This window comes from Leptodactylus fuscus, chromosome 2 (genome assembly GCF_031893055.1).
Source record: "Leptodactylus fuscus isolate aLepFus1 chromosome 2, aLepFus1.hap2, whole genome shotgun sequence".
NCBI lineage: Eukaryota > Metazoa > Chordata > Amphibia > Anura > Leptodactylidae > Leptodactylus > Leptodactylus fuscus.
The window spans coordinates 116,740,833-116,768,616 of record NC_134266.1 but is presented as its reverse complement, the minus strand read 5'-3'; the positions used below and the strand labels follow the sequence as shown (position 1 = coordinate 116,768,616).

Below are 27,784 nucleotides of genomic sequence, written 5' to 3'. Positions count from 1 at the left end.
AGGTTTACTTTTGCATTTCTTTGTAAGGGAGTGTTCACACTACAATGGCTGTCCGCCACTGGTGTCTGTATGCAGCTGGAAACCTTTTTTTTTTTTTTTTTTTTGCACGGACACAAAGTTCTGCAAGCTGCATATGGACACTGGCGATATGAATGAATGGGTTTTAAAGCTGACCACTGACAAGTCGTCCCCTGTCCAGTTTCCCCGGGGTTTAGGATGGAAACCTTGGGGCGAACAGTGGCGGAAGTGTGAACACCCCCCTAAGCCTACTGTATGATACTATTTATTTCAAAGCTTTATGACACTATTTATTTTGTTGATATACAATATGTTATTGTAATTCATTTTAATATTTTATTGATTAATTTTAATAGTAGTCTCAAGTTTCCATATCCTGACACAGAAAGACATATCTAGTCCATATTGTCTGGCCCAAAGAGAGTAGCTATATAAATCAAAGCAAAATAGGTTTAGTTACCCATAGCAACCAATCGCAGCACAGCTTTAGTTTTTGCAAGAGCCAAGCATGAGATAAGGAAGAAAAGGTCCATATCATATTGGATGAAGCAATTCAATAGAGACCACTGGCCCAAAATTGTCACACATCCCTTAAAGGGGTTGTCCAGACAAATATAGACAACCCTTTTAAAGTTTAAATCAGCTGGGGGCAGTGAAAAAATAAAAAGTTCCGCTGAAGCCGCTGATTGGCCTCATCAGGCATGTGACTGCTAAGGTCAATCAGCGAAGGGCCTGCAATGTCACCATCTGGGACATCACGGGTGCTCTTCCTGAGGTCTAAGCAGGTGACCGCTTAGGCTAATCAGCAGCTTCAACAGAACACTGGAAGAGACCTGGGAGATGCCGGAGGAGCAGAAGAATCTGGATGTGGGGAGGATGCCAGAGCAACAGGTACAGGTGAGTTGCCTTTGTTTCCCCCTTACTGTCCCCAGCTGACGCTAGGTTCACACCTGCGTTCTGGTCTCCGTTCTGTGCTTTCCGTCTTCTGCATGCAAGAAGACGGAAAGCACAGACTGGGTCCGGCCGTGAGCGTTTTATGCTCTCCGCTGCGAAACCGTTTTTTTAAATCCGGACACAGAGTACTGCATGTCCGACTCTGTGTCCGGATTAAAAAACCCAGTTTCGCGGCGGAGAGCATAAAACGCTCACGGCCGGACAGCTTTCTCACCCATTCAAATGAGTGGGTGAGAAAGAATCCTGCAGGTTTCCGTCTCCTGCTCTGGTTTATGCAGGAAACGGAAACCTACATAATGGAGTCCCAGGCGCAGATGTGAGCGAGCCCTGATTTAAAAGAGCTGGCCTTTTTTTTTTTTTTTGCCTGGACAACCCCTTTAATCAGTCATCTATGTCAGCTGTAGTTTCCAGACCAAACCTGGCTCCTATGAACTGAACAGCATCAAAGTGAGTTACTGCAGCTCTGTCTGTGCAGGACATTTCTTTCTTCCTAGTTCTTTAAGCTGTAAAACTGTATAACATAACTTGACATGCGTATCACCCTGTCCTGTAGGTTGTAAATTACATAGAATGGGAAGTTTTTCATACATAACATTTTGCACTTCCTGAAAAGACCATCAGATCTGAAGAGTTAGGAGTAGAAGGAGGAGGTTCTGAATCAAGTCTACACAGACTCGGCCTCCCTTCACCATGAGAACTGTTATCTTTCAGCTTCTGGTAGTGTACACTGTTTTCTCCTCATCTGATAGAGGTAAGCAAGATGACCTAAGAAAACTAATGTTTGTAAGATACAAATGGATATATTGGATTCTCAACTTAAATAGTTTGATTTGTCTTTTTCCTAGGTTACTTCTGGCACTTGACAGACTTGCATCTAGACCCAAACTACACAGTGACCGCGGACCCTGAAAAAGTGTGTCCATCTGCAGGGGACCAGCCGGTTACAAATGCAGGGAAATGGGGGAATTATCTGTGCGACTCTCCAGTTTCTCTTATAAACTCATCCATATATGCAATGAAAAGTATCTTGCCTAACCCGGACTTCATACTGTGGACTGGGTGAGTACAAAGTGCATGCAGAGGTATCGGCATTCACTAGTCACTGTGCTTTCCTCCATGTAAAGGTGAAAGAGTTGGAAGGGATCTTTCATTAACTCACAGCACGGCATCTTAAAGTGTTACTCCCTAATGTCAATGGGTGTTTGGTGGACATTATATAATATATTTTATTAACATTTCTAGTTTCCTTCGAAAAGTAAACTGGTTGTAAACCTTCCACTAGCAATGCTCTAAGCATTCTCCGCTTTCACATTCTGCCAAGACTGCAGCTCCAGCTATAATAAAACGCTGGTTAAAGACACAGTCAGGAATGTTTTTCATGTGCCGCATGAACTGCTTCATATGAAGCTCAGATTCCTGACTGTGTTTGTTTTTCTATAGACGTTACATCCCTCCCTAATATTCAATATAAATTCTGTTGGTATACCACTGCTATGGCCAGCTCTGGATAGTTTCTTAGAGGATGGCCATATACAGTCCTATGAAAAAGTTTGGGCACCCCTATTAATCTTAATCATTTTTAGTTCTAAATATTTTGGTATTTGCAGCAGCCATTTCAGTTTGATATATCTAATAACTGATGGACACAGTAATATTTCAGGATTGAAATGAGGTTTATTGTACTAACAGAAAATGTGCAATATGCATTAAACCAAAATTTGACCGGTGCAAAAGTATGGGCACCTCAACAGAAAAGTGACATTAATATTTAGTAGATCCTCCTTTTGCAAAGATAACAGCCTCTAGTTGCTTCCTGTAGCTTTTAATCAGTTCCTGGATCCTGGATAAAGGTATTTTGGACAAACAATTCAAGTTCAGTTAAGTTAGATGGTCGCCGAGCATGGACAGCCCGCTTCAAATCATCCCACAGATGTTCAATGATATTCAGGTCTGGGGACTGGGATGGCCATTCCAGAACATTGTAATTGTTCCTCTGCATGAATGCCTGAAGATTTGGAGCGGTGTTTTGGATCATTGTCTTGCTGAAATATCCATCCCCGGCGTAACTTCAACTTCGTCACTGATTCTTGAACATTATTCTCAAGAATCTGCTGATACTGAGTGGAATCCATGCGACCCTCAACTTTAACAAGATTCCCGGTGCCGGCATTGGCCACACAGCCCCAAAGCATGATGGAACCTCCACCAAATTTTACAGTGGGTAGCAAGTGTTTTTCTTGGAATGCTGTTTCTTTTTGGACGCCATGCATAACGCCATTTTTATATAACCAAACAACTCAATCTTTGTTTCCAAAATGAAGTTGGCTTCTCCAAATGAGCTTTTGCATACCTCAGGCAACTCTATTTGTGGCGTACGTGCAGAAACGGCTTCTTTCTCATCACTCTCCCATACAGCTTCTCCTTGTGCAAAGTGCGCTGTATTGCTGACTGATGCACAGTGACACCATCTGCAGCAAGATGATGCTGCAGCTCTTTGGAGGTGGTCTGTGGATTGTCCTTGACTGTTCTCACCATTCTTCTTCTCTGCCTTTCTGATATTTTTCTTGGCCTGCCACTTCTGGGCTTAACAAGAACTGTCCCTGTGGTCTTCCATTTCCTTACTATGTTCCTCACAGTGGAAACTGACAGGTTAAATCTCTGAGACAACGTTTTGTATCCTTCCCCTGAACAACTATGTTGAACAATCTTTGTTTTCAGATCATTTGAGAGCGGGCTGTCCATGTTCGGCGACCATTTAACTTAACTGAACTTGAATTGTTTTGTAGAAAGAAATGGTCCAAAATACCTTCATCCAGGATCCAGGAACTGATTAAAAGCTACAGGAAGCAACTAGAGGCTGTTATCTTTGCAAAAGGAGGATCTACTAAATATTAATGTCACTTTTCTGTTGAGGTGCCCATATTTTTGCACCGGTCAAATTTTGGTTTAATGCATATTGCGCATTTTCTGTTAGTACAATAAACCTCATTTCAATCCTGAAATATTACTGTGTCCATCAGTTATCAGATATATCAAACTGAAATGGCTGTTGCAAACACCAAAATATTTAGAACTAAAAATGATTAAGATTAATAGGGGTGCCCAAACTTTTTCATAGGACTGTATAAGCGTGTGCTAGGTTATAGCGGTGGACATGGTTATTGATTTATTACCAATCTGTCAATAGCATAGTGAAATTTTTATATTTATCTTTATTAAAAGTTACATGTCATCTTATACTAAACACATTAGGCTCAGTGATTTTTGTTTCAGGTGGAAGTGCATGTAACAATTTTGAACAGTGACTAGTATATTTTTTTTATATAACACTAATTTTATATCTGTTTTATAACCACATTTCTAGGTTCTATACAGGGCCATAGCTGTATGGGGTCGCTACTAGGCCCTTGACCCTGAGCTGACTCAAAGGTCCCTATGAAACCTAGAATATACCAATAGTCTAAATGGTACAAGGTAGGTGGGGCCCCACTAGATTTTTCATTGGGTCCAGAAGCTTCAAGTGCAGAATTAGCAGGTCTCTGCCATGTGAAATATACCACTATTGTAAATTGCACAAGGTAGGTAGGAGCCATATTACAGATTTTGCCAAGGAGTTTCAAAATACACCTCTGGTTGTATAAAACTGGAGATACGGCCATTTAAAGTGGTCATTCCCCATTTAGTAAATTCTACTGCTCAGTACAAACATGTACAGGTTTCCCTAGTAACAGCAGTTAGAGGGTTGCTAGGGAGAAGGTGGTGGTGGTGGATTTATTAATCATAAATGTAAAATCACAATCCAATAATACATCAGGGCAAGGATGGAACATATGCCAAAAACACAACAGGACACTAAACGTAAAGCAGAGCATTTTATATGTCCATCTGGTCTGTTTGGAACTGCTATACTGCCTAATATGGCTTCAGGTAACCTCATTTAATTTACAATGACTTCCCTCTTGGACTTGAGTTTGGTTGGGCTATGAATTGCCAGCTTGTGTTCTAAATGGTGCATGAGATACTACAAGGGATAAGGTTTTTATTGGTTTTATATTATTACAATCATATTGCTTTATGTGACCAGCAAGTACAGTATATAGAGATATTTATACATCATTAACCCCTTGTTTGGTTTAAGCATGTAAAATTATGTACTACATCGGCTGTTTATATACATTACCTTATTCAGTCCATGATAGGTATATAATTTTCATTGGTTACTTTGATATATTCATATTATGTTATATATGTGTGTGTATGTGTATATATATATATATATATATATATATATATATATATATATATACACACATACACACACACATATATAACATAATATGAATATATCAAAGTAACCAATGAAAATTATATACCTATCATGGACTGAATAAGGTAATGTATATAAACAGCCGATGTAGTACATAATTTTACATGCTTAAACCAAACAAGGGGTTAATGATGTATAAATATCTCTATATACTGTACTTGCTGGTCACATAAAGCAATATGATTGTAATAATATAAAACCAATAAAAACCTTATCCCTTGTAGTATCTCATGCACCATTTAGAACACAAGCTGGCAATTCATAGCCCAACCAAACTCAAGTCCAAGAGGGAAGTCATTGTAAATTAAATGAGGTTACCTGAAGCCATATTAGGCAGTATAGCAGTTCCAAACAGACCAGATGGACATATAAAATGCTCTGCTTTACGTTTAGTGTCCTGTTGTGTTTTTGGCATATGTTCCATCCTTGCCCTGCTGTATTATTGGATTGTGATTTTACATTTATGATTTAATAAATTTAATTTTTATAGTTGAGTGATTCTTTTTTGTTTTTTCTGGCCCTTACTTTTTACTATACTTTAGATTTGTATATTGTGAGGTCAGTTTATATATTTTGGAGGTACCATGTGTGCTTTCTGATGTTATAGCTATACTCACAAATCTATGTGCCTTCATACATTTGTGGCCATCAATGTGGGAGGTATCAGGCTAAACTCTATTCTTATAAGGGACTATTATACAAATCGCACACTATTGTTCTGTGTAGAAGCTCAGACTTGTCAAGATAATGGGGTAGATTTATCATGACTTATACAGCATATCATATTTTTTTTTATTTGATTTTCCTGGACAGGGGTGTGGCATGGGCAGCTTGCTAGATTTATTACCATTTACATCAGTTTAGTTTTAGGCCCTGCAGAGGGTTCACCTTATTTGAGGAAGTGCATGCCTCCTCATAAATTAAATGCACCTTTTACCATCACAGGAGTTCATCAGAGTGAGCGCCCTCTATTGGTTTGCAACACTGAGGCACCGGACTTCCTAATTACATCATGGAAGACAGATTTGCATATTCTTCCCATAGCAGTTCATCAGTCTTCATAAGTCTCCCTCAATATGCTTAAAGGGGTATTCCCATCTACATAATTATTTTTACATTTGTAGATGATTAAAAGTTAAACATTTTTGCAAATATAAGTAATTAAAAATTCTGCAGAGTTTTAAAGATTTTCTCCAACTTTCTTAGCGGTGACAGTCTGTTATCTTGATTGGTTGCCATGGATACGACCACCAATGCAGAAACTTTCTAAGGTCAGAAAATCAGCCATGATTTCCTTATTGTGGCCGGGATATCTTCAGATACATGTAGTGTCCCTGCCTGATAACCCAGCTAACCCAGGAGCAATTTGGGGTCAGGGTCCATGACACTAAACTTGTTTTGTCTTATATAAAAACATCAAAAACAGTTTGCATCAGTTTTTAAACGTCTCCTCTGAATTGATAATAAACAATGACTTGCCTTAGAGGCTCCACGTTGCGGAAGCGCAGCTTTTTTTTGTTGCAGATTTTGTTGCGGTTTTTTGAGCCAAAGCCAAGAATGGCTACGAAAAGAATGGGAACTCTATAAAAAAACTCTTAAACTTCTCTCTTCTACTCAATCCACTTCTGACTTTGGCTCAAAAAAACAGTACAAAATCTGCAACAAAAAAAGCTGTGTTTCCGCAACGTGGGGCCTTAGCCTTAAACGCATTTTGGACAATGCTCTAACTTTTTTAAATACTTTGTGTTTTTGTTCCTCTATCTTTTCAAGAACTCTGCCTGCTAACCGTAAATAACATGATAACCCCAATTCCAAAAAATTTTGAAGAATGCAATGATTTGGAAATGTAAGCATATTATATTCACTAATATAACATAGAACACATTAGAAGTTCAAAGCTCAACATTTGCCCATTTCATCTGAGAAAATGAGGTTATTCAGTTCTTTGGATAAGCTGTCAATATTAGACCTCCAAGGGGTGACCCAGGACCCCTGAAAATTATCTGTACTGAGACAGCACTGCTCTTGGTAACGGCACAACTCTAAATCGCCATACTAACTGTAGTGAAGGGTATAGGTAGTGCAGAGATAACCCATAGACTTCAATGGAATAGTGCTGCGCTATCTACACCTGCCACTACAGTTTGTATAGTGAGAGGGACACGGCTCACTATGAAATTATGGATGTGTCTTTTTTATGTTTTGTTTTACCATTTTGCGGGAATGTCTGAAGAATACTGTAAGAACCTGTGTTGCTGACCCCTATACAGTAAGTGCCCCATTATAGGCTCCAATACATTATTGTGCCCCCTACAGGTTCACAAAGTTTAAGCAGGTAATGGGCAATTTTCACTTACCTATCACCACTCTCGCCTTCTCTTAGGTTTTCAGGGAAAACATAATCGAGGATAGGTAAGTGAAAATTGCCAATTACTCCAGCATGTATTGACTTAAGCGGTGTTCACACTACCACCGCTGTCTGCCCTGGGGTTTCCGTCCTAAACCCTGGGGAAACTGGACAGGGGATGGCTTGCCGACGGTCAGATTTAAAACCCATCGCTGACTCCTCCTCCACTCTCCTGTCGGACTTGAAGGAGAATCGTCAATAGGGCTTTCTCCGCTATGTTGAGTGGACCTGAAGGAGAACTTCCTTAAACTCAAACGTGAGTATCTGCACACACGTTGAGTTCAGCGCTGAAAAAATCTCTGGCAAATAGAAACCTGGATGGAAAATGTCAACCCTCAAACATCAAGAAAAAAATAGCCCGAAAAACAGACCTCATAATAACATTATACTATCACATCTTTTATCACGATCTGAACTCTTGCGTGCGCACATACGTGAATTGCGCACCCTACGAATCCAACAATTATATAACAAAACTGCACATTAGAGAATGATCCAGAACTTTTTATAATCTTTTCAAAAAAATTAATTGAAAGGAAGAAAAAAGCGATAACTGCATAATAAACCTATTGATATCATTAATAATAGATTATAAATTATACATTACTAAGGTCCTAAAAAATTAGGCAAGATCCATGGATGCTTTTGCCATTTAACCATTTAAAGAGGAAGTTTGTGGTTGTAGTAGAGCCACCCTTTATTTGCTCCCTTAATACTTACAAAGTTCTACATATGATCATCTGTAACGTCATTAAAGAGGCCCAAAGACCAGCACTGGAGCCCAGGAGAGGTGAGTAACACTGGTTTTCATGTTTGATCACTTTTCCTAGGCCTCTGATCATTATTCTTTGCGGTCTGAACAGCAGTCTAGGTTTGGACGTGTTCACATAATACTGTATATTGTCAGCTAAGAACCAACACAAAGTATAAATCCTCCCTGTTATTATGCTTGTTCTCTGCCTCTGAACTGTATGTTGTTCCCTTCTTGCCTCCAACACTGAGAGAACTCGAGTACAATAGTGCTTTGTGGGAATAGAACCCCAAAACTTTTGGGAAATTCAGGTCAAACCTAAGGCAAATAAATTAATGTGTGGAGGCCAAAAAGGGGCAGTACACTGTGTGGGGGTGAAAAAGAAGAGGGCAATATTATAGGTGTGAGGGGAAAATATATGGTGTGGAAGCCAATAAGATGACAATATACTGTGTGGGGATGAGTAAATGGAGCAATATACTGTGTGGACACCAGTAAAGAGGGCAATATACTGTGTGAGGGTCATAAAGGGGGGTGTTGTACTGAGTAGGGATGAATAATGGGGGTAATACACTGCAGGGCCAGTAAAGGGGGTGTTATACTGTGTGTGTGTGGGGGGGGGGGGGTCAGTAAGGAGGATACTATACTGTGGGAGCCAATAAAGTAGGCATTATATTGTGTGTGGGCCAAATAATGAAATTTTTGATCTGCAAATGGGGTGGGGGGCATGACCTACAATTTTAATTAGATGAGGCCTCATTCCGAAATCAAAGATCGCCAGCTCAGATGTCTTTCTATAGGTCGCTTCAGCCAGCAGAGAGGTTCACCCCTGAGTATAATGTGCCTATATGCTAATTTAGAGGCCATGGCAGTGATAACAAATTAAGGACATAATTCTTATTTTAATTTTCACTTTTTTGTTCCATGTTTTGATTTCAGGGATGACACCCCACATGTACCTAATGAAAAACTTGGTGAGGATGCTGTCTTGGATATTGTGGCACAACTGACAACACTAATCTTACAAGTGTTTCCAAGTAAGTTACCAAAAATAATCTATAGAATATGATTACCGTAGTTTTAGAAGTATGTGAAGAAACTGAATTTTGCTATGTACAAAAAGTGTAAACCTGGGCCAAACTATACCCAGGCTTAATATGGAAGGGGGTTAATTTGGCCTGCTACATCATGAGCTGTAGGTATGATATAATGGCATCGCCTAAACCGCGCCTGCAGCTCCCTGAACAGTCCTGGAGAAGACACTTCACAGAGTGGCAGGGGAGCAAGGAGAGGGGAGCATAAGTGTTTTATTGAGTTAAACTGGTGGGGCAGGTGAAGGGGCAACATTACACTGGGGTCAGATAGAGGGGGACATTACACTGGGGGGGGGGGCAGATGGAGATGTAGAGGGATATAAAACCGTCGGGATAGCTACCCCCACAGTTTAATATCTGCCTCTAGTTGCCCCCAGTTTAATGTCCCCCTACAGCTACCCCCACAGTCTAATGTCCCCATCCAACTAACCACATGGTTTAGTGTTCCACTCAAGCTGCCCCAGTTTTCCCCAGTTTAAACTTGGGCACCAGGAGAGGGGACTTCATGTGGAGAATTGGAAAGTGACATTATGATGTGGGGGCATATAATGTTAGAGTGACTGTAGGAGGATTATACTGTGTGGAGGCACATAGAAAAATGGAATGGGTCGACATAGCAGTGGGCAGAGCCAAATTGTCGCAGTCTGCTTGACGAGCTGCACGTTCTGCCCCTCTTTCTATCATTTGAAAGTTGTGAGGTATGTATCTGTAGTTATAATAAGAAATTCAAAACACACTTCAAGGTATTCAGTAACTGGCAAAATCAGGCATATTGCCAGTACCATTTGTATTTGGTAATTCATGAGATGTCAAGAAGTAAGAAAAATTAGTTATAGATACAGTATCCTACTAATATTATAAATGTGAAAGTTTGTGAGTTTGGATGTTTGTTCCTCAATCACGCTAAAACGCCTGGACGGATTTGCGTGCAATTTTCCACAAACATAGTTTTCCCTCAGGATTGAGTCACAGGCTACTTTTGGTGCCACTAAACAACATGGCTTCCTAGCAGGAGACTCACAAAAGCAGGACTCCTAGCCCCAGCTATAGACTCACACACACTGCCTGCCATTTCCTGCCTCAACCTGCCTGCACACTCCTTACTGTCACCTCACGAGTAGCCCTCACTCTACTCACTCACATTTACATATAGCTTTCCACTATACATACACAATACAACACATCACATTGTAATTACATGTATCTCCTATCACTGCTATATACAGTACCTGATACATATATACTCCTGTACACAGGCTGTATATACTATATAATTACATGTATCTCCTATCACTGCTATATACAGTACCTGATGCATATATACTCCTGTACACATGCTGTATATACTACATATTACATGTATTACCTATCACTGCTATATACAGTACCTGATACATATATACTCCTGTACACAGGCTGTATATACTATATATTACATGTATCTCCTATCACTGCTATATACAGTACCTGATACATATATACTCCTGTACACAGACTGTATATACTATATATTACATGTATCTCCTATCACTGCTATATACAGTACCTGATACATATATACTCCTGTACACAGGCTGTATATACTATATAATTACATGTATCTCCTATCACTGCTATATACAGTACCTGATACATATATACTCCTGTACACAGGCTGTATAACACATCACATTGTCTGTATCACAACATACACAATATAACACATCAAATCACATTTGCTAGCCCACCAAACTTTTTAAAGCACTTTTACAGTTTCACACGTCTGTGTCCACCCAATACTCAACTCACCGCAGACGAAGTCGCAGGTAAAAGCTAGTATATAATATACCATACTAGAACTAATAACAAATTCGCAGGTACGTTATAGAACAAAGTATTGAGTTAATATCTTCCAGAATTTATAGAGTTAAAGAAATATTAACAAATCATACAAAATTATGGCAACTTAACCTCTTCTCGACATCTGCTGTACTATGAAGGTGGATATTGGGTCCCTATTATACAGTGGAGACCTGGTAGTAATGAGAACTCTGTAGGTATTTCATTCTCTTCCAGTGCCCCCACTGCTTCCCCCACCCCTTCAGTACCTTTATATCTCAGGATTGATCCCGCACGTTAAGATTGTGGGAACCGTCCAGTTACTATGTTAGCCAGGAGCTTTATGAAGGCTCCTAGTTCTGTCAGGGCTCGTTCACATCTGCGTTGTGAACTCCGTTCTACAGGTTTCAGTTTCCTGCCTAAAACAAAGGCAGGAGACGGAAACCTGCAGGAGTCTCTCTCACCCATTCATTTGAATGGGTGAGAGAGATGTCCGGCCGTGAGCGGCGGTGAGCGTTTTATGCTCTCCGCCGCAAAACCGGGTTTTATAATCCAGACACAGAGTCGGACATGCAGTACTCTGTGTCCGGATAAAAAAAATCCGGTTTCGCGGCGCAGAGCATAAAACGCTCACCGCCGCTCACGGCCAGACCCGGTCTGTGCTTTCCGACTTCTGGCATGCAGAAGACAGAAAGCACAGAACGGAAAGAAGAACGCTGGTGTGAACCTAGCGTGAGGTATGTATCTATTGAGGTTTTCTTTTGACAGGCCTTAATAGCTAGCTAGTATGTTTTATAGATGTAATACAGTTACAGAAAAAGTAAAAATATAAGTTAAAATATTAATAAATTAAAAATTCAAATTCTCTCCTTCTTTAGATGACAAATAAAAATAATCAAAACCAAACAATTAATTTAGGTATCCCCACACCAGAAAATACAAGCTTACAAAACCATAGAAAACTTATAGAAATAGAAAAAAAAAATCTAAATGGTCAAACCGCCATTTTTACACGGTTTCATATAATATAAAGAGATCAAAACATCAGACGTTCCTCAAAATGGTATAATTGAAAAATACAACTGGCTCTTGGGTGGCTCCTTATCTATCAAACACTTTTATCCTGTGGATCACCACATCAAGTATAAGGGAAGTTGTGCCCATCCCCCCTCATTCTCCTGATCTTTGGGGGTTTCATAGAAAATCAGAAACTCCTCCCCGTAATCCTGTGGATAAGGTAAAAAGGGTGTATGATTCAACAACTCCTTCAATACAGAGAACCTACAATAACCAGTAGTTTAAAAACTGACGCAACATCTGCAGTGGCAAAAGACTATTGAATGTGTTAAAAAGTTTTCAGGTATCCCTGAATTTGAGCAGGTGTCACACAGATATTTGGGACATGTTTCCACAAAAAGAAATAAAGCTCTCAGGGATCAGAAACTGAATTATCATCATTGGAGTACAAATATTGTGATGGAGAAACATCTCTGACCAGTACTGGGGTGACTTGAAATTCACAATGGAGACAATCCACACAGGGATCAGACAGATCAAGAAGTCGAGCTCAAAAGGGAAATAAAAGCACCCCAAATAGGTTTTTTCTTTAGCCCACGGACCCCAGATTTTGAGTTATCTACTGTGGGATTGCAGAGAAACCTAATAAAAATGAAAACTTGCAGGTTAATAATGTTAAAATGTCAAAAGGGTTGTCAGATGTGCCAACCCCCCAATTTGATCTTTTCTTATGGAAAATGCACCTCCAGCTATTCGGGCACATGCTTAAGTGGAGCATGTTCTTTACACTAAATGATAGAAGGTGTTGCCTAGAAAAGAGGCTTAGCAAGGAAGATACACTATGTGATCAAAAGTATCCAGACACCCCCCAAAACATCCGTTTTTCATATTAGGTGCATTGTGCTGCCACCTACTGCCAGGTACTCCATATCAGTGACCTCACTAGACCTTAGACATCGTGAGAGAGCAGAATGGGGCGCTCCGCGGAACTCACAGACTTTGAACGTGGTCAGGTGATTGGGTGCCACACATCACGCAGGTCAATCCCAAACGACGCCTCGCTTGGTGTAAGGAGTGTAAACATTGGATGATTGAACAGTGGAAAAACATTGTGTCGAGTGACGAATCATGGCACTCAATGTGGCGATCTGATGGCAGGGTGTGGGTATGGCGAATGCCCGGTATATATATATATATATATATATATATATATATATATATATATATATATATATATATATATATATTTTTCAGCAAATGGACACACCTATTGTGCAACATATATAGGAGAAGCATAATGACATCAGTGGTAATATCAAATATCAGAGGATTGAGATGGTGTCAATCTACCAAGGAGGAGGGGAATTTTGACAAATTCGTCCTCCGAGCGGTACACTGGATTTTCAATATGAAGATAGTAAAACCCCTAGGCTTGAATGGCACAATTTCATATTCATGCTTTCTTCATATACCTAATATTTATAAGAGTAATTCAACATATTGTCATGGAGTCGTATGAATGGCCACATGTTGCAATAACAAGTTTTCCACTTGAATGAGTACCATATATGCGGAATAGAGCTAATTTTACATTTCTATCTTTTTGTACTGATTGCTGTATACAAATTTTTTTTTTATTTTTTTTTTTTTTCCCCATAGAAAGAAATGTAAAGGGATACTGAACATAAATATGGCCATGTTAAGCCCATTATAGTAGAGGATTGGATGAATATGTAATGATGAGGATTGTACTTTTTTTCAGATACCAAAGTTTATTCTGCCTTTGGAAATCATGATTTTCACCCTAAAAACCAATTACCTGTTCAAAATAATTCTATTTACTATCAAGTGTCAAAACTTTGGAGACGCTGGCTCAAGCAGGAATCCATTCCTACTTTTCTAAAAGGTAAGTAAAATATTTTGATTATTTATTAAAAATAGAAAAAAATAAATCTATCTAAGAAAAGGACATTTCCTCTTTTTGTAGGAGCGTTTTACAGTGAACAGTTGGTAAACATAGAAAATGTGGGACGTATTGTTGTTCTAAATACAAATTTATACTACGATTCCAACAGTATTACAGCCAATATGGAGGATCCAGGTGACCAATTTCAATGGTTAGAAAGCCAACTATCAGATGCCTCTCAAAAGGGAGAAAAGGTAACATTATAGATGTACTAATAATGAGAAGTAAATGCAAGTGTACACATGCCCTCGAACCTGATGAGAATAATGAAAAATCTGATCTTTAAATGTATTGCTGACTTTTATTCAATATAAAGCTTGAGCTTCTAAGCACAACTTAAAATTTTAAGCTCCAATGCAAAATATGTAGTGGTGCCTTCTTATGTTAGAGAGCCTTCAGAGGCTCCAGGGCCCAGCAGCAATTGTTGCTTCTGCACACCCTATAGTTACAACCCTGCTCAAACTCAAAAAAGCAGTGCCAATATTGAAATACCATTTCCCAATACAAAAGTATTGAATTACACATTGGGGCCTTGGGTTAACTTTTCACCAGTAAGCTACTCTTCCCCTAGTGAGCCACTCTTTCCCCCCAGTTTTTTTTTTCAAATGTAGATAAGTTAAGAAGTTTGATTATTTTCCATATATATCTTACAATGGCCATAGATATGTTTTTCTGATACAAACCTCCACATATACGGTACCTCTAAATGCCACTATAGCCACATCTGCCATGTGGTTGTACCTTGAGGAGGTGTCACTGAGCAGGTTGGTTGCAGACTTTTCAATTATACTATTTTGAGGAATAGTATATTGCGCTGTACTGTGAGAGGGGGCATTCCTTACTGCCCAGCGATGATGCTGAGCAGTGAGAAATGCCACCCCCCCCCCCCCCCCGGTACTAGTCTATGGACGAGTACTAGCAGGAGTAGGGGAGGCGTTCCTCACTGCTCAGCGTCATCGCTGGGCAGTAAGGAATGCCCCCTCATAGTACAGCGTAATAGATGCTACTGTGAAGAACATGTTCCTGGCAGATTGTCAGAAACGCCCTTCTGACACTGAAGAGCTACGGTAATGACACCGATAGTGGGCGCACAGAGCGGGAATGCCGATTGTGCTGAATTCAGCGCAATTTGTCGGCTGTCTAGCGGTGTATTACACTGCATGTGCCCAAGGATGTGAAAGGTCCTCTTTTAAGTGATAGATCAACACAAAGTAGCAGATAATTGTGAAGTGGAATGAAAATGATACATGGTTTTCAAAATAAAAAAAAAAAAATCTGAAGTGTGACGTACAAAAATATTCAGCCACCCTATATCAATAATTTGGGGAACCACCTTTCTCTACCATTACAGCTGTAAGTCTTTTGGGGTATGTATTTACCAGCTTTGCACATCTTGAGACTGAGATTTTTTTCCCATTCTTCTTTGCAAAATAGCTCAAGCTCAGCCAGATTGGATGGAAAACAGTAATTTTTATGTCTTGCCAGAGATACTCCTGAATATTCCCTGATCTAAACCATTTCTCTGTAGCTCATTAGGGTCATTGTCTTGCTGGAAGGTGAAGCTCCCTCCCAGTCTCCTGTCTCTTCCAGGATTGCCCTGTATTTGACTCCATCCATCTTCACTTGAACTCCCCACGCCCCCCCCCCCCCCCAAGACTGGAACAAAGGCCTCATAACCCCCATCTACAAGAATGGAAACCAATACGACCCCAACAACTGCAGACGGATCTGCGTCAGCAGCACGCTGGGGAAACTGTTAAACAGCATCATCAATAACAGAATCCTCACCTTCCTCACACAACACAAGGTCCTCAGCAAAAACCAAGCAGGGTTCATGCCAAACCACTGCACCACAGACCATATCTACACACTGCACAGCCTCATCAAGACCCACGTCCACAACACTGGAAAAGTCAAAATAATCGCCTGCTTTGTGGACTTTAAGAAGGCATTCGACTCAGTATGGCACCCGGGCCTTCTCCTGAAACTACTAGTGGAATAGGAGGAAGAACATATGATGTCATCAAGAGCTCCTACACCGGAAACCAGTGCAGTGTGAAGGTGAACGGGAAAAGGACAGCATACTTCCAACAGGCCTGAGGGGTCAGACAGGGTTGTAGCCTGAGCCCAACGCTCTTCAACATCTATATCAATGAACTGGCTACAGCACTAGAGGCATCACAAACACCAGGCCTCACCATGAACGACCGGAAGGTGAAGTTCCTGCTATACGCCGACAACCTCCTAATTCTATCCCCCACCGAGAGAGACCTCCAAGACAGCTTATCGGTGCTGGAAAAATTCAGCACAACATGGGCCCTACCCATCAACCACAAGAAACCAAGATTTTGGTTATTCTAGAAGAAGGGCCACAACAAAGCCCCTACCCCACGATTCACACTGGCTCCACACTGGAGAAAACCAACAGCTACACCTACCTGGGGCTGGAGCTCAACCAATCAGGAAGCTTCAAAGCAACAATATAAACCCTGAAAGAAAAAGCCTGCAGAACCTTCCACGCCATAAGAAGAAAGCTGTACCAGCTCAAACAACTGGTGAGGGTCTGGCTGAAGATATTTGGCGCAGTTAACGCTCCGATACTTCTCTATAGCAGTGAGGTTTGGGGCACAGCTACCTACCCAGACCAGCCAAAATGGGACTCTAGCCCAACAGAGACCTTTCACCTGGAGTTCTGAAAATACCTGTTCCATGTCCACCGCAACACCTCCAACACAGCCTGCAGGGCAGAGCTAGGCAGGTTCCCTCTATGGCTCACCATACAGAAGAGGGCACTAGTGTTCCAGGCACACATCCAAAGCAGCTACACTCCTACCACCACCAAGCCTGCTAAGCCACATAACTTGAAACAAACCTGACGCCCCCCAAGCAAGCAACAGCCAACCACCAAACCAAAAAGACCAACAGACGATGACCAAGGCCCAAATAAAGGCGACCATAGAGGCAAACAAAGACCAATACCTCGAAGAATGGAGAAATGAAATAAATAACTCCAAGAAACTTATCGTGTACCAATCCCTGCAAAGGGACTACACTATGGCCACCTACCTGGAGAGAATACGCCACCCCAAACACAGGCTGGAACAGACTGAGCTCCCACAATCTAAGGATTGAAACAGGACTATACAAGCAGTCCTACAAGTCACGGGAGAACAGACTGTGTCAGCACTGTGACCAGGGGGCCCTAGAAGACGAGGCCCATTTCCTGCTACACTACACCAAATACTCAGCTGTGAGGGCCATCTACTACCAAAGACTCTGCCCACATCCCAGACTTCACATCTGCAGACAAGAAGAGGAAACTCTACATCCTAATAGGAGAAGAGGAGACCACTGTGGAAATCGCTGCCCAATACGTGTCCAGATGTCACCAAACACGAGGAAGATGAGACCCCAAAGACTATTGAACCCACCCACCTCCCAAAGACGTTTAAGCTCCCCCATCACCCGCCCACCCATACCCACACATCCACCCATACCCACATGTCCCAAACAAGAAAGAGGAGACTCCAAGGACATATGAACCCCCAATCCTCCCACCCACCCCCTTCACCCACTCCCTTCCAACCCCAACCATTTTTTGCTTTTGCAATACGAAATGTTTTTCTTCAGTCATACTAATAAAGCACCTTTGTATTTGTGTGTTTATACTGAGACTAAATTACACACAGCTGGACTCCATTAGCTAAGTGACTTCTTAAGGCAATTGATTGCATTGGATCTTATTTCAGGGGTATCCGAGTACAGGGGGTTGAATACTTTTGCATGTGCCACTTTTAAGATTTATTCAAATTTTGAAAACCATGTACTGTTTTTGTTCCACTTCACAATTAGCTGCTGCTTTGTGATGGTCTATTACGTTAAAATCTCAATAAAGTAAATTTAAGTTTTTGTAGTTGTAAGGTGACAAAATGTGAAAAAATTCCATTGGCATGAGTGGCAGCAGTAGTAGTAGCAGTAGTAGTAGTAGTAGTAGTGGTGGTCTCATTAGTTACCACTTGAGCCCTGGGTTTGTATCCTGCCAAGGACAATATCTGCAAGGAGTTTGCGTAGGTTTCTTCTGGGGACTCTGAACTACTGATAGGGAATGCAGATGTTGAGCCTTATATAAGACAGTGACTGTCAATGTCTGTAAAGTGCTGTGGAACATGATGGCGCTATATAAGTAAGCATAAAATAAAAATTTAAAAACCTACTAATTCCACTATTATTATTACTAGAGAACTATGTACTTAGTGGTTACATGATAACAAGCAGCAAGGTTTTTTTTTTGTGTGTGTATTTAGATTGTGACATGTATACCGCATTTACTATAACAAATGAACACTTTGCAGGTTTATATTGTGGGACACGTGCCTCCAGGATATTTTGAAAAGAAACGTGGGAAGAGTTGGTTTAGGGAAAACTTCAATAAACGTTATATAGAGATTATTCAAAAATACCACAAAGTGATACAAGGACAGTTTTTTGGGCATCACCACACAGACTCTTTCCGAATGTTCTACAGTAGTTCAGGTAACTGATAATTAATGTTTTGTTTTGTTTTCTTTGAATATAGTTTTTGATATATTTGATAGTGGTTTATTACAGTATTATGCCTTTGTTGAAGTAAATTGCATTTTTTTTTTTTGATAAATACCAAAATATTAATCAAGGCTTACCACAATTACAATGTGTCACGAAAAAACAATCACAAAATCACTTGTGTAAACTAAAGCATCTCAAAGTTATTGCCATATAAAGTGACACATCAGGTTTTGAAAAATGAGGACTGGTCCTTAAGGTAATTTTAGGATGTGTCCCCAAGGGGTTAATGAGCTGTCAAGCTCTTTTGACGGCCAGCATGATATTGTGTCATAGTATAGTTTTCTATACAAAAAAAAGAAATTAAGGAAGCCTGACAGGCCCTTCATAAAGCCATATGTGCTAGTGAGTGACCTGGGTGCTGCTTATAAACTGATCCAAAACAAAAGGTGGCTTTTGCCACAGCAGAATTAGGGGAAATCCACTGCTGATTTGCTAGAACAGGAAATAAGTAGTGGCTTTTAAATTATTTATTTATTTATTTTTTAACCCAGTGACACTTTGGTATTTATAGTAGGCTATATCTTACCACATTTGTAGAATCTCTTCGAGGTGCCAGACCATGCCTTTGGACCTCAAGGCTATTCGGCTTGGAAAGATATCGAAAAAAGAGAGAAGGTCTGCAACACTCTTCTGTATAAAACTACATATTTAATTTGTCATTTAAAAAAAAAAAATACAAAAGATGCACACATAATCGTGATAAGCAGGAAAAAACATAACAAAAAAGTTCCTTTAAAACACACATCATATTTTATAATATTTCTTATCAGTGACTCGGATGAACTTATCCTCTGCAGCAGAGGTGACTCTTGGTCTTCCTTTCCTGGGGAGGTTCTCATGTGAGCCAGTTGCTTTATAGCGCTTGATGGTTTTTGCAACTGCACTTGGGGACACTTTCAAAGTTTTCCCAATTTTTCGGACTGACTGACCTTCATTTATTAAAGTAATGATGGCCACTCGTTTTTCTTTACTTAGCTGCTTTCTTCTTGCCATAATACAAATTCTAACAGTCTATTGAGTAGGACTATCCACCTGACTTCTGCACAACACAACTGATGGTCCCAACCCCATTTATAAGGCAAGAAATCCCACATATTAAGCCTCACAAAAAACCACATTATGGGGAACATGTTATACAATAAAGATACATCTACTGAAAAAAGGAAACCATCCCTTAATATGTAAAAATATCCAAATTTATTGATCAATATCATGACATAAAATAAATAGCAGCAGGGCAAAGATGGCAAAAAAGCCAGAAAATGCAACAAGATACAATAAACGAGTACAATACACACAGACTATGAAACACCAAATTCATCTAGGGAAGGAAAGTCTATGGAGGGACAGGAAGATGATCACGATAATGACCCACGTGTAAAATGCACAAATGTATAACCAAACCCTAATTGATATATTACAACAGGTAGTATATGTACAGAAAATGAGGGTATGTATGATACTTTATACTAAATGAACAGACCTCATACTCAGAATGACCATAAATCTTTGTATATACACACACATACCCAAGGAGTATGTTTAAGATGTATAATGTAGGTCAGTCAAAATCTCAAGCTATTAAATCATATGGTGCCTATAAAGGAAACCCATATATGCATCATATCCCTACTACTGTGTCTCAAGCATGTCAATAAATGAAAGTACTCAACAGCAGAGAATTCACCATAAGTATACCAATGAGACACAGGGAAAAGACCCAAACATTAGATGTATGCAGGGTCGGACTGGGGTGCCTAGGGCCCACCAGTGGGATTATTTCCAGGGGCCCACCCTACTGCCATATGTAATATCGCCCGTCCAGTTTTTGCCATTATACACGTTTAAAGTGCATTTTCACGCACAATACAGTGTGCAAAACAGCTATGGCTACACTACTACTTCCTTCATGCAACCAAAGATCGCAGTGTCCCTTTGGGACTCTTTCACATTAGTGAATGGAGTCGCATTGGGTCCCTCAGGTTGCAATGTGACTCCATTCACTAACATGAGAGAAAGAATCACAGGGCAACACATCTTTGGTTGTATGGCGGAAGTTATAGTGTAGAGATAGCCTTATGCTAGGTTCACAAAAGCAGCAAGCTCTCCGTCATACAGGTCCACCATGGGACCAGAATGACGGAGAGGTGGACTATCAAAATGGCGGTTACACACAGACAGTGGCAGACCTCATTAACATAATGAAGTCCGCCAGGTGTCAGCCATTTTCAGGCAGATAAGGGTATGTTCACACATCAGTATGCCATCCGTCCGTTTGAATTCAGTTTGACACTTCAAAACGGACTGATGCACATACTGATTGTATACTGATACCTTTTTATGCTGATAGCAAACGCTCTCCGTCCCCTAGAGGACAGATAAGGGGATTAAAAGTAGCAATTGTAACCAGAGTAGAGATCAGTATGTGTATCAGTCCGTTTTGAAGTGTCAAACTGAATTCAAACGGACGGATGGCATACTGATGTGTGAACATACCCGAAGTCCTCAGCGGTTTCTGAAACTTGGATATTGTTATGCTGGAGCTCTAGAAAAGGGCACCAGCATAACAATAGAGTGGGACATTATCTATGGGGTGGGTGGACTACAACTCTCAACAGTTCCAGGGCATCTGGAGCTGCTGGGAGTTGTAGTAATTGAAAGATTTGGGGGCATCTTTCGATTGTTCGCCTCAGACAGCGGGGGGATTGGGGGTGCTAGCAGTACCATTACAATAAATTACAACATTACAATAAATACAATGCAATGTGATATTTTGTGCAGTAATACTCACAGGAGACGTCTTCCCACATTTCCCGTCTCTTCCCTTTGGACCGCCATGACCACTTCCTCCAGCTGTGACTTGACTCTCTATAAAGTTTGAAACACAGACATCTTTGACTCCTCACTTCTCCACACATCCAACCCCTATATTATATATATATATATATATATATATATATATATATATATATATATATATATATATATAAATATTATATCTCACAGCAGCCCCTGCAGCCTATATTATGCCCCACAGTGGCACAATAGACTGTGGGGCTTAATAGAGGTTGCAGGGGGGCCGCTGTGGGACATAATAGAGGTTACAGGGGACCCTTCAAGCTGTATTATGCCCCACAGTTGCACATCCATGAACTATTATTATACTCGGGGGGTCTTTTCAGACCCTGAGTATAATAATCGGAGCCCCAGGGGAGGGGAGGGAACATAATAAACACTGTTACTCACCTCTCCGGGATCCGATTTTACTCCTAGCAGGCTTTGGGCCTATATGGTAATGTCAGACGTCACGTGGTCTGGAATATTACCATATAGGCCCAAAGCCTGTGCTAGCAGTAACATATAGGCCCAAAGCCTGTGGTAGCAGTAACAGCCTGTTACCATACAGGCCCAAAGCCTGTGCTCGCAGTAACAGGTTATTACTATTACTACTACCACAGGCTTCGGGCCTATATGGTACTGCTAGAACAGGCTTCGGGCCTATATGGTAATATTCCAGACCACGTGACATCTGGGCATTACCATATAGCCCCGAAGCCAACTAGGAGTAACATCGGGTCCCGGAGAGGTAAGTAACACTGTTTATTATGTTCTCTCACCTCCCCTGGGGCTCCGATTATTATACTCGAGGATCTGAAAAGACCCCTGAGTATAATATTAGCGTCAGTGGGATTGCGGCCTGGCCCGGGCCTATTCACTACCGCCCGCCACGGCCTAAAGTACAAGGGGAAGCGGGGGCGGCAGTGAGCAGGTCCAGGTTAGTAAATAGGCCGCTGCCTGCTGGTAGATACTCCAGCAGGTAGCGGCCTATTATAAAACAAAAAAAAGTTCTCATACTTACCGACCGACCGCGCGCTGCTGCTGCCGCATCCTCTTCTCTCAGACATCTGTGTATCAGCATCCTCCTCTGACATGGGCAGGGGCCCGATCCATCCCCATCAATGGGCTGGATTGGGATGGATCGGGCCCCTGCCTATGCTAAAATAAGCATCAGTATAGTCGGGGCCCGGGGGCCCACCGGGGGATTCCCTGGTGCTCCGGCGGGCCAGTCCGACCCTGGATGTATGTAACGGCGTAACAACTACCTGCAGTCATGGTGACAAAAAGTCCGATGCAGTACTCGTTATGTTAAGAAATCCCACATATTAAACCTGACAGGGCACACCTGTGAAGTGAAAACCATTTCAGGTGACTACCTCTTGAAGCTCATCAAGAGAATGCCAAGAGTGTGCAAAGCAGGAATCAAAGCAAAAGGTGGCTGCTTTGAAGAACCTAGAATATAAGACATATTTCAGTTGTTTCACACTTTTTTGTTAAGTATATAATTCCACATCTGTTAATTCATAGTTTTGATGCCTTCAGTGTGAATCTACAATTTTCATAGTCATGAAAATACAGAAAACTCTTTGAATGAGAAGGTGTCCAAACTTTTGGATTTTGTGTGTGTGTGTGTGTATATATGTGTGTGTGTATATATGTATATGTATATGTGTATATATATATATATATATATATATATATATATATATATATATATATATATATATATATATATATATTAGTGTGTGTGTCTTATTAATAGTAGAGATGAGCGAGTACTATTCGAAACGGTAGTATGCTCCCATAGGAATGAATAGGAGCGGCCGGCGCTTATTTTCTCATTTTGTGCCTAAAGCCAAGGTTTGTTTATTTTCCTGTTTTTTTCTAAATAAACCTGTTTCATACATATTTTGTGTTCCTGTCGTTGACTGGTTGGGTCCGCACCACTGCTGCTACTGATCTACCTTCCTCACAATGAGAGATGGGAAGAGAGAGAGATTTTAAATTATATATTATTTTTAGCCAGTGTTACCTTATTAGTTATTGCCTGTAAAATTGCTTATAGAAATTGACATTTTCTTCAGTAGGCTCATACTTCTGCTGAGATTTACTTGCATTTATGCACTTCTTGTATGATGGATTGTGCTACTCAGGCTATCCACAAGGGGGATATCACAGTGACTTATGAGTAATCACACAGTTGTAACGATGTACAGTAGATAACAGTGACCCTCTCTGACTGTATAGTTATAGTATCTTTAGAATTATCCTTCTCTATATATTCTCCTAAAAATACATGTCCCCCTGCAAGCAGAGATGGAATTGTTTCTAGCTGCCTATTTTAATGATATGGTGAGTCTTTATGGGATTGATAGAGCACAGAAAAAGGCAAATCTAAAAACCAAGATGGTGTCTGTCAATAACAGAAACACAATAGCAGTCTTTGGGGTTTCATACCTTTTAATGGCCAACTGAAATAAAAGATGTCATAAGACAAACTCTCGACACTGCTTGGGTCTCTTCATGCCTGATGCAGAGACCGGAGTAGTCTCGAAAGCTTGTGTTGTAACATCCTTTATTTCCGTTAGTCATAACAAGGTTTCTCTTACTGAGAGCAATAATACTTTACTATTTTATTCCTCCTAAAAGTTTGTGAATAAACTGACTATTGTGTTTAAAGCCCTTACAGTGGAAATGGTAACACCCAGTTGTCAATTTATTCACAGGTTTATAGGCTGAAACAAAGCATAATTGAGTGTTTAAAAAAAAAAAACCACAAAAAAAACAAACTACTCCGTAACCTCACCAATGACCTTTTAGGTATGTGTACTATTTGCAGGAATGTATGTGTATTTCAGGTCTATTTTTCCTTGTACTTGAACTACACTGTACACTTTTCTTGCAGGTGTACTGCATAAGAAACCTACAGATGTAGTAGCCATGAAACAAAAAATTCTTCTCGACCTAACATTCATTTTGAGAAATATCTTGTAGTGCAGCCACCATTCACCTTAATTTCTGTACACTTTGAGCAGTATGGAAGTCACAAACTAGCATGCTTGTTAATGTGACATGTCTAATGCCTGCTACATCTGTATCAGTGGGGGCACTGCAGCTTTTTTCAGATATCAAGGCTGATATACACATGAACAGAAATTGACATGGGATTCTACCATTAAAATCATTTTTTTTTTTTTTCTCGCTAACATGTACTGCTCCTACCTTTTAGATATCTTCTCCGCGCCACCATTCGGTAGAAATGCTGGTTTTCATCGGTATGCAAAGTACGGTAAGCGGCCATTTTCTTGTGGCCTGTGGGCATGTGCAGTTGGCTCGGCCCAAGGCCTAGATGTTTGACTGCCAGCGCCGGAAGAAGACGCGTGAAGAGGCCGTTCCTGAAGAAGATGGAGTTGGTGCTGGAGAGTTCTCTCGCAGCATTGGGAATGCCCCCAGTGCTGCAAGAGAACTCATTTGTATACTGACGAAAACCAGAATTTTTACCGAACGGCGGCGCGGAGAAGATATCTAAAGGTAGGAGAATAGCCTTTCTTAAGGCTATTCCTACGTGTTAGTGAGAAAAAAAAATTGATTTTAATGGTAGAATCCCTTTAAAAAAATTGGTATTAAAACGTAAGTATTTCTGATTCTTGAGGCATTTTAATTTCTCGCCGTTTCAATCCTCACAACTTTCTCGTTCAGGTGACCCTATTGGCAGCATGTTTATTGCACCTGGAGTATCTCCTTGGAAAACCACTTTACCAGGTGTAGATAATGGAGCGAACAATCCTGGAATCAGAGTGTTTGAGTATGACCAAAAAAGCCTTCAGGTTTTAGTAAGTATTCTTCATACACACTCAAGAAAGGGAAGTCTAACATTAATAATTACATATACACAGTTATATTATGTATTTTGCTGTGGTTCAAACAATAGTTTATACTTTTCCAACATGGCAGGTCAAGCATTAGACAGCTCAGATCTCCCCATGTTTTTAACTTTGACATGCTGTCCATGAAGTTCCATGATATCTAGTTGCTTTAGTATTTATTAGTATAGGTTGGCATCTAACACTTTGAATTAGTGTAACTTTGCTAGACTTGCCACTACCAGGACTCCTAGGTAGGGATGGGACAGCTTAGGGCTCGTTCACATCTGCGTTCTTCTTTCCTTATTGCAGGTTTCCGTTTCCTGCATAAAACAGATGCAGGAGACGGAAGCCTGCAGGAGACTTTCTCACCCATTCATTTGAATGGGTGAGAAAGCTGTCCGGCCGTGCGCGGCAGTGAGCGTTTTAGGCTCTCCTCCGCGAAACCGGGTTTTATAATCCGGACACAGAGTCGGACATGCAGTACTCTGTGTCCGGATAAAAAAAATCCGGTTTCGTGGCGGAGAGCCTAAAACGCTCACCGCCGCGCACGGCCGGACCCGATCTATGGTTTCCGTCTTCTGCCATGCAGAAGACGGAAACCATAGTACGGACACATTGAACGCAGGTGTGAACCCAGCGTCAGTGGTGACTTGTATAACTTTCTCCCCCTCTCTAGTAAATTACTCACTCTGATATGGGGGCTGCCATCTTGCATGAACTTTTTCCTCTACTCTGCTAATAATGTTTCCTGCTATGCTTTACGTCAAAGTCCTAGGCATGCTTTGTGTAAGAGTGAATAAGCTGTGACCGCATCTATTGTTACTAGTGGATGCAATAATGGGGGTTATGGGATGTTATTTGTAGAGATGTTATCCTATCGTGTCTGTGATGCAAATGAGGTGACTGCTAGAAAGAAAAAGGTTTCACAATTGGCAAGCATTGAACCATTTTATTTTCCTAAAATATAAAATATGCAAATAGAAAATATCTTAAACGTGTTTAAAATGAAAAATAGTTGTCATTTTCTAGTTCCACTTTTCCCTTCTTCAGAATAGGTCCTCTTAACTGGGAATAAGAATAAGGCCCCATGCAACATGGGCATTTTCTTAATGTTCATTACACATCCAGTTTTAGCATAATAGGGGCATACAAATGTCGTGTTTTTTTTTTTGTTTTTTTTTTAATATACCCTATATACTCGAGTATAAGCCGAGTTTTTCAGCACAGATTTTGTGCTGAAAAAGTCGGCCTCGGCTTATACTCGGGTCATTACGGTAATATAGTTGCAGAGCCGGCATACAGACACCAGGACAGGTGCCGGGCCGCAACATCACCACGCTCATAGCAGGAGCGTAGCGATGCTGCTCATTTCAAACTGCAGAAGTACTTACAGTACTTCTGCGAGCAGGGCTGGAATACAGACTCCGCCCCCCCACTCCGTCACACGCCGGGTGATGTGGCCACGTAAGCTGAGGCCCGCGTGTATCTGCGTTCCGGCCTTACTTCTGCAGTTTGAAATTGACAGCATCGCTACGCTCCTGCTATGAGCGTGGTGATGCTGCGGCGCGGCACCTGCCTCGGTGTCTGGATGCTGGGTCTGTAACCATAATGGCGCCGCTCTGCTTCAGAGCGGTCACCATACCAACCAGCACCTCGGAGCTCCCTGCAATGGGGAGCTAGAACATCTCCGCTGTAAGTGCATTAGTGATCAGACCCCTAGGGGGTCTAATAAATGCAAAAAAAATAAATAAATTAATTAAACAGTGAAAAAAAATAAAGTATTAGTAAATAAAAAGTATAAAAAAATTCAACTCCTCCCCCTTTCCCTAGAACACATATAATACTAATACTGTGAAACACATACACGTTAGTTATCCCTCTGTCCAAAAACACCCGCTCTACATACCTATAAATATATTTTTCCTGTATGTAGCGGGAAAAAAAAGTCTAACTGCCCCTTCCCCGAGACTGAGTCTCTCTCCCCCCCCCCCCACTTGGAATTCAGCCTGACTACAGCCAGGCTAAGTATAGGGTATCTGCACTGCTCATATTCCGTCAGGAAGGGGTTAATAGGAGCACTGCAGATAAGCTATACACAGCCAGGCTGAATTCCAAGTGGAGGA

The 27,784-nt window shown here is 40.9% G+C and overlaps 1 protein-coding gene across 1 annotated transcript in view; it reads left to right on the top strand.

Moving 5' to 3' along the window:
* Positions 1–1,401: 1,401 nt before the first annotated feature.
* SMPDL3B (sphingomyelin phosphodiesterase acid like 3B) overlaps positions 1,402–27,784 on the top strand; it is a 28,453-nt gene continuing 2,070 nt past the window's right edge. Inside the window, exons 1-8 of the mRNA XM_075264557.1 lie at positions 1,402–1,419; positions 1,526–1,723; positions 1,818–2,031; positions 9,397–9,494; positions 14,149–14,292; positions 14,374–14,546; positions 18,705–18,885; positions 25,495–25,628. Of these exons, the coding sequence (XP_075120658.1) occupies positions 1,663–1,723; positions 1,818–2,031; positions 9,397–9,494; positions 14,149–14,292; positions 14,374–14,546; positions 18,705–18,885; positions 25,495–25,628 (1,005 nt within the window). The 5' untranslated portion in view covers positions 1,402–1,419; positions 1,526–1,662. The remainder of the gene's footprint in view (positions 1,420–1,525; positions 1,724–1,817; positions 2,032–9,396; positions 9,495–14,148; positions 14,293–14,373; positions 14,547–18,704; positions 18,886–25,494; positions 25,629–27,784) is intronic.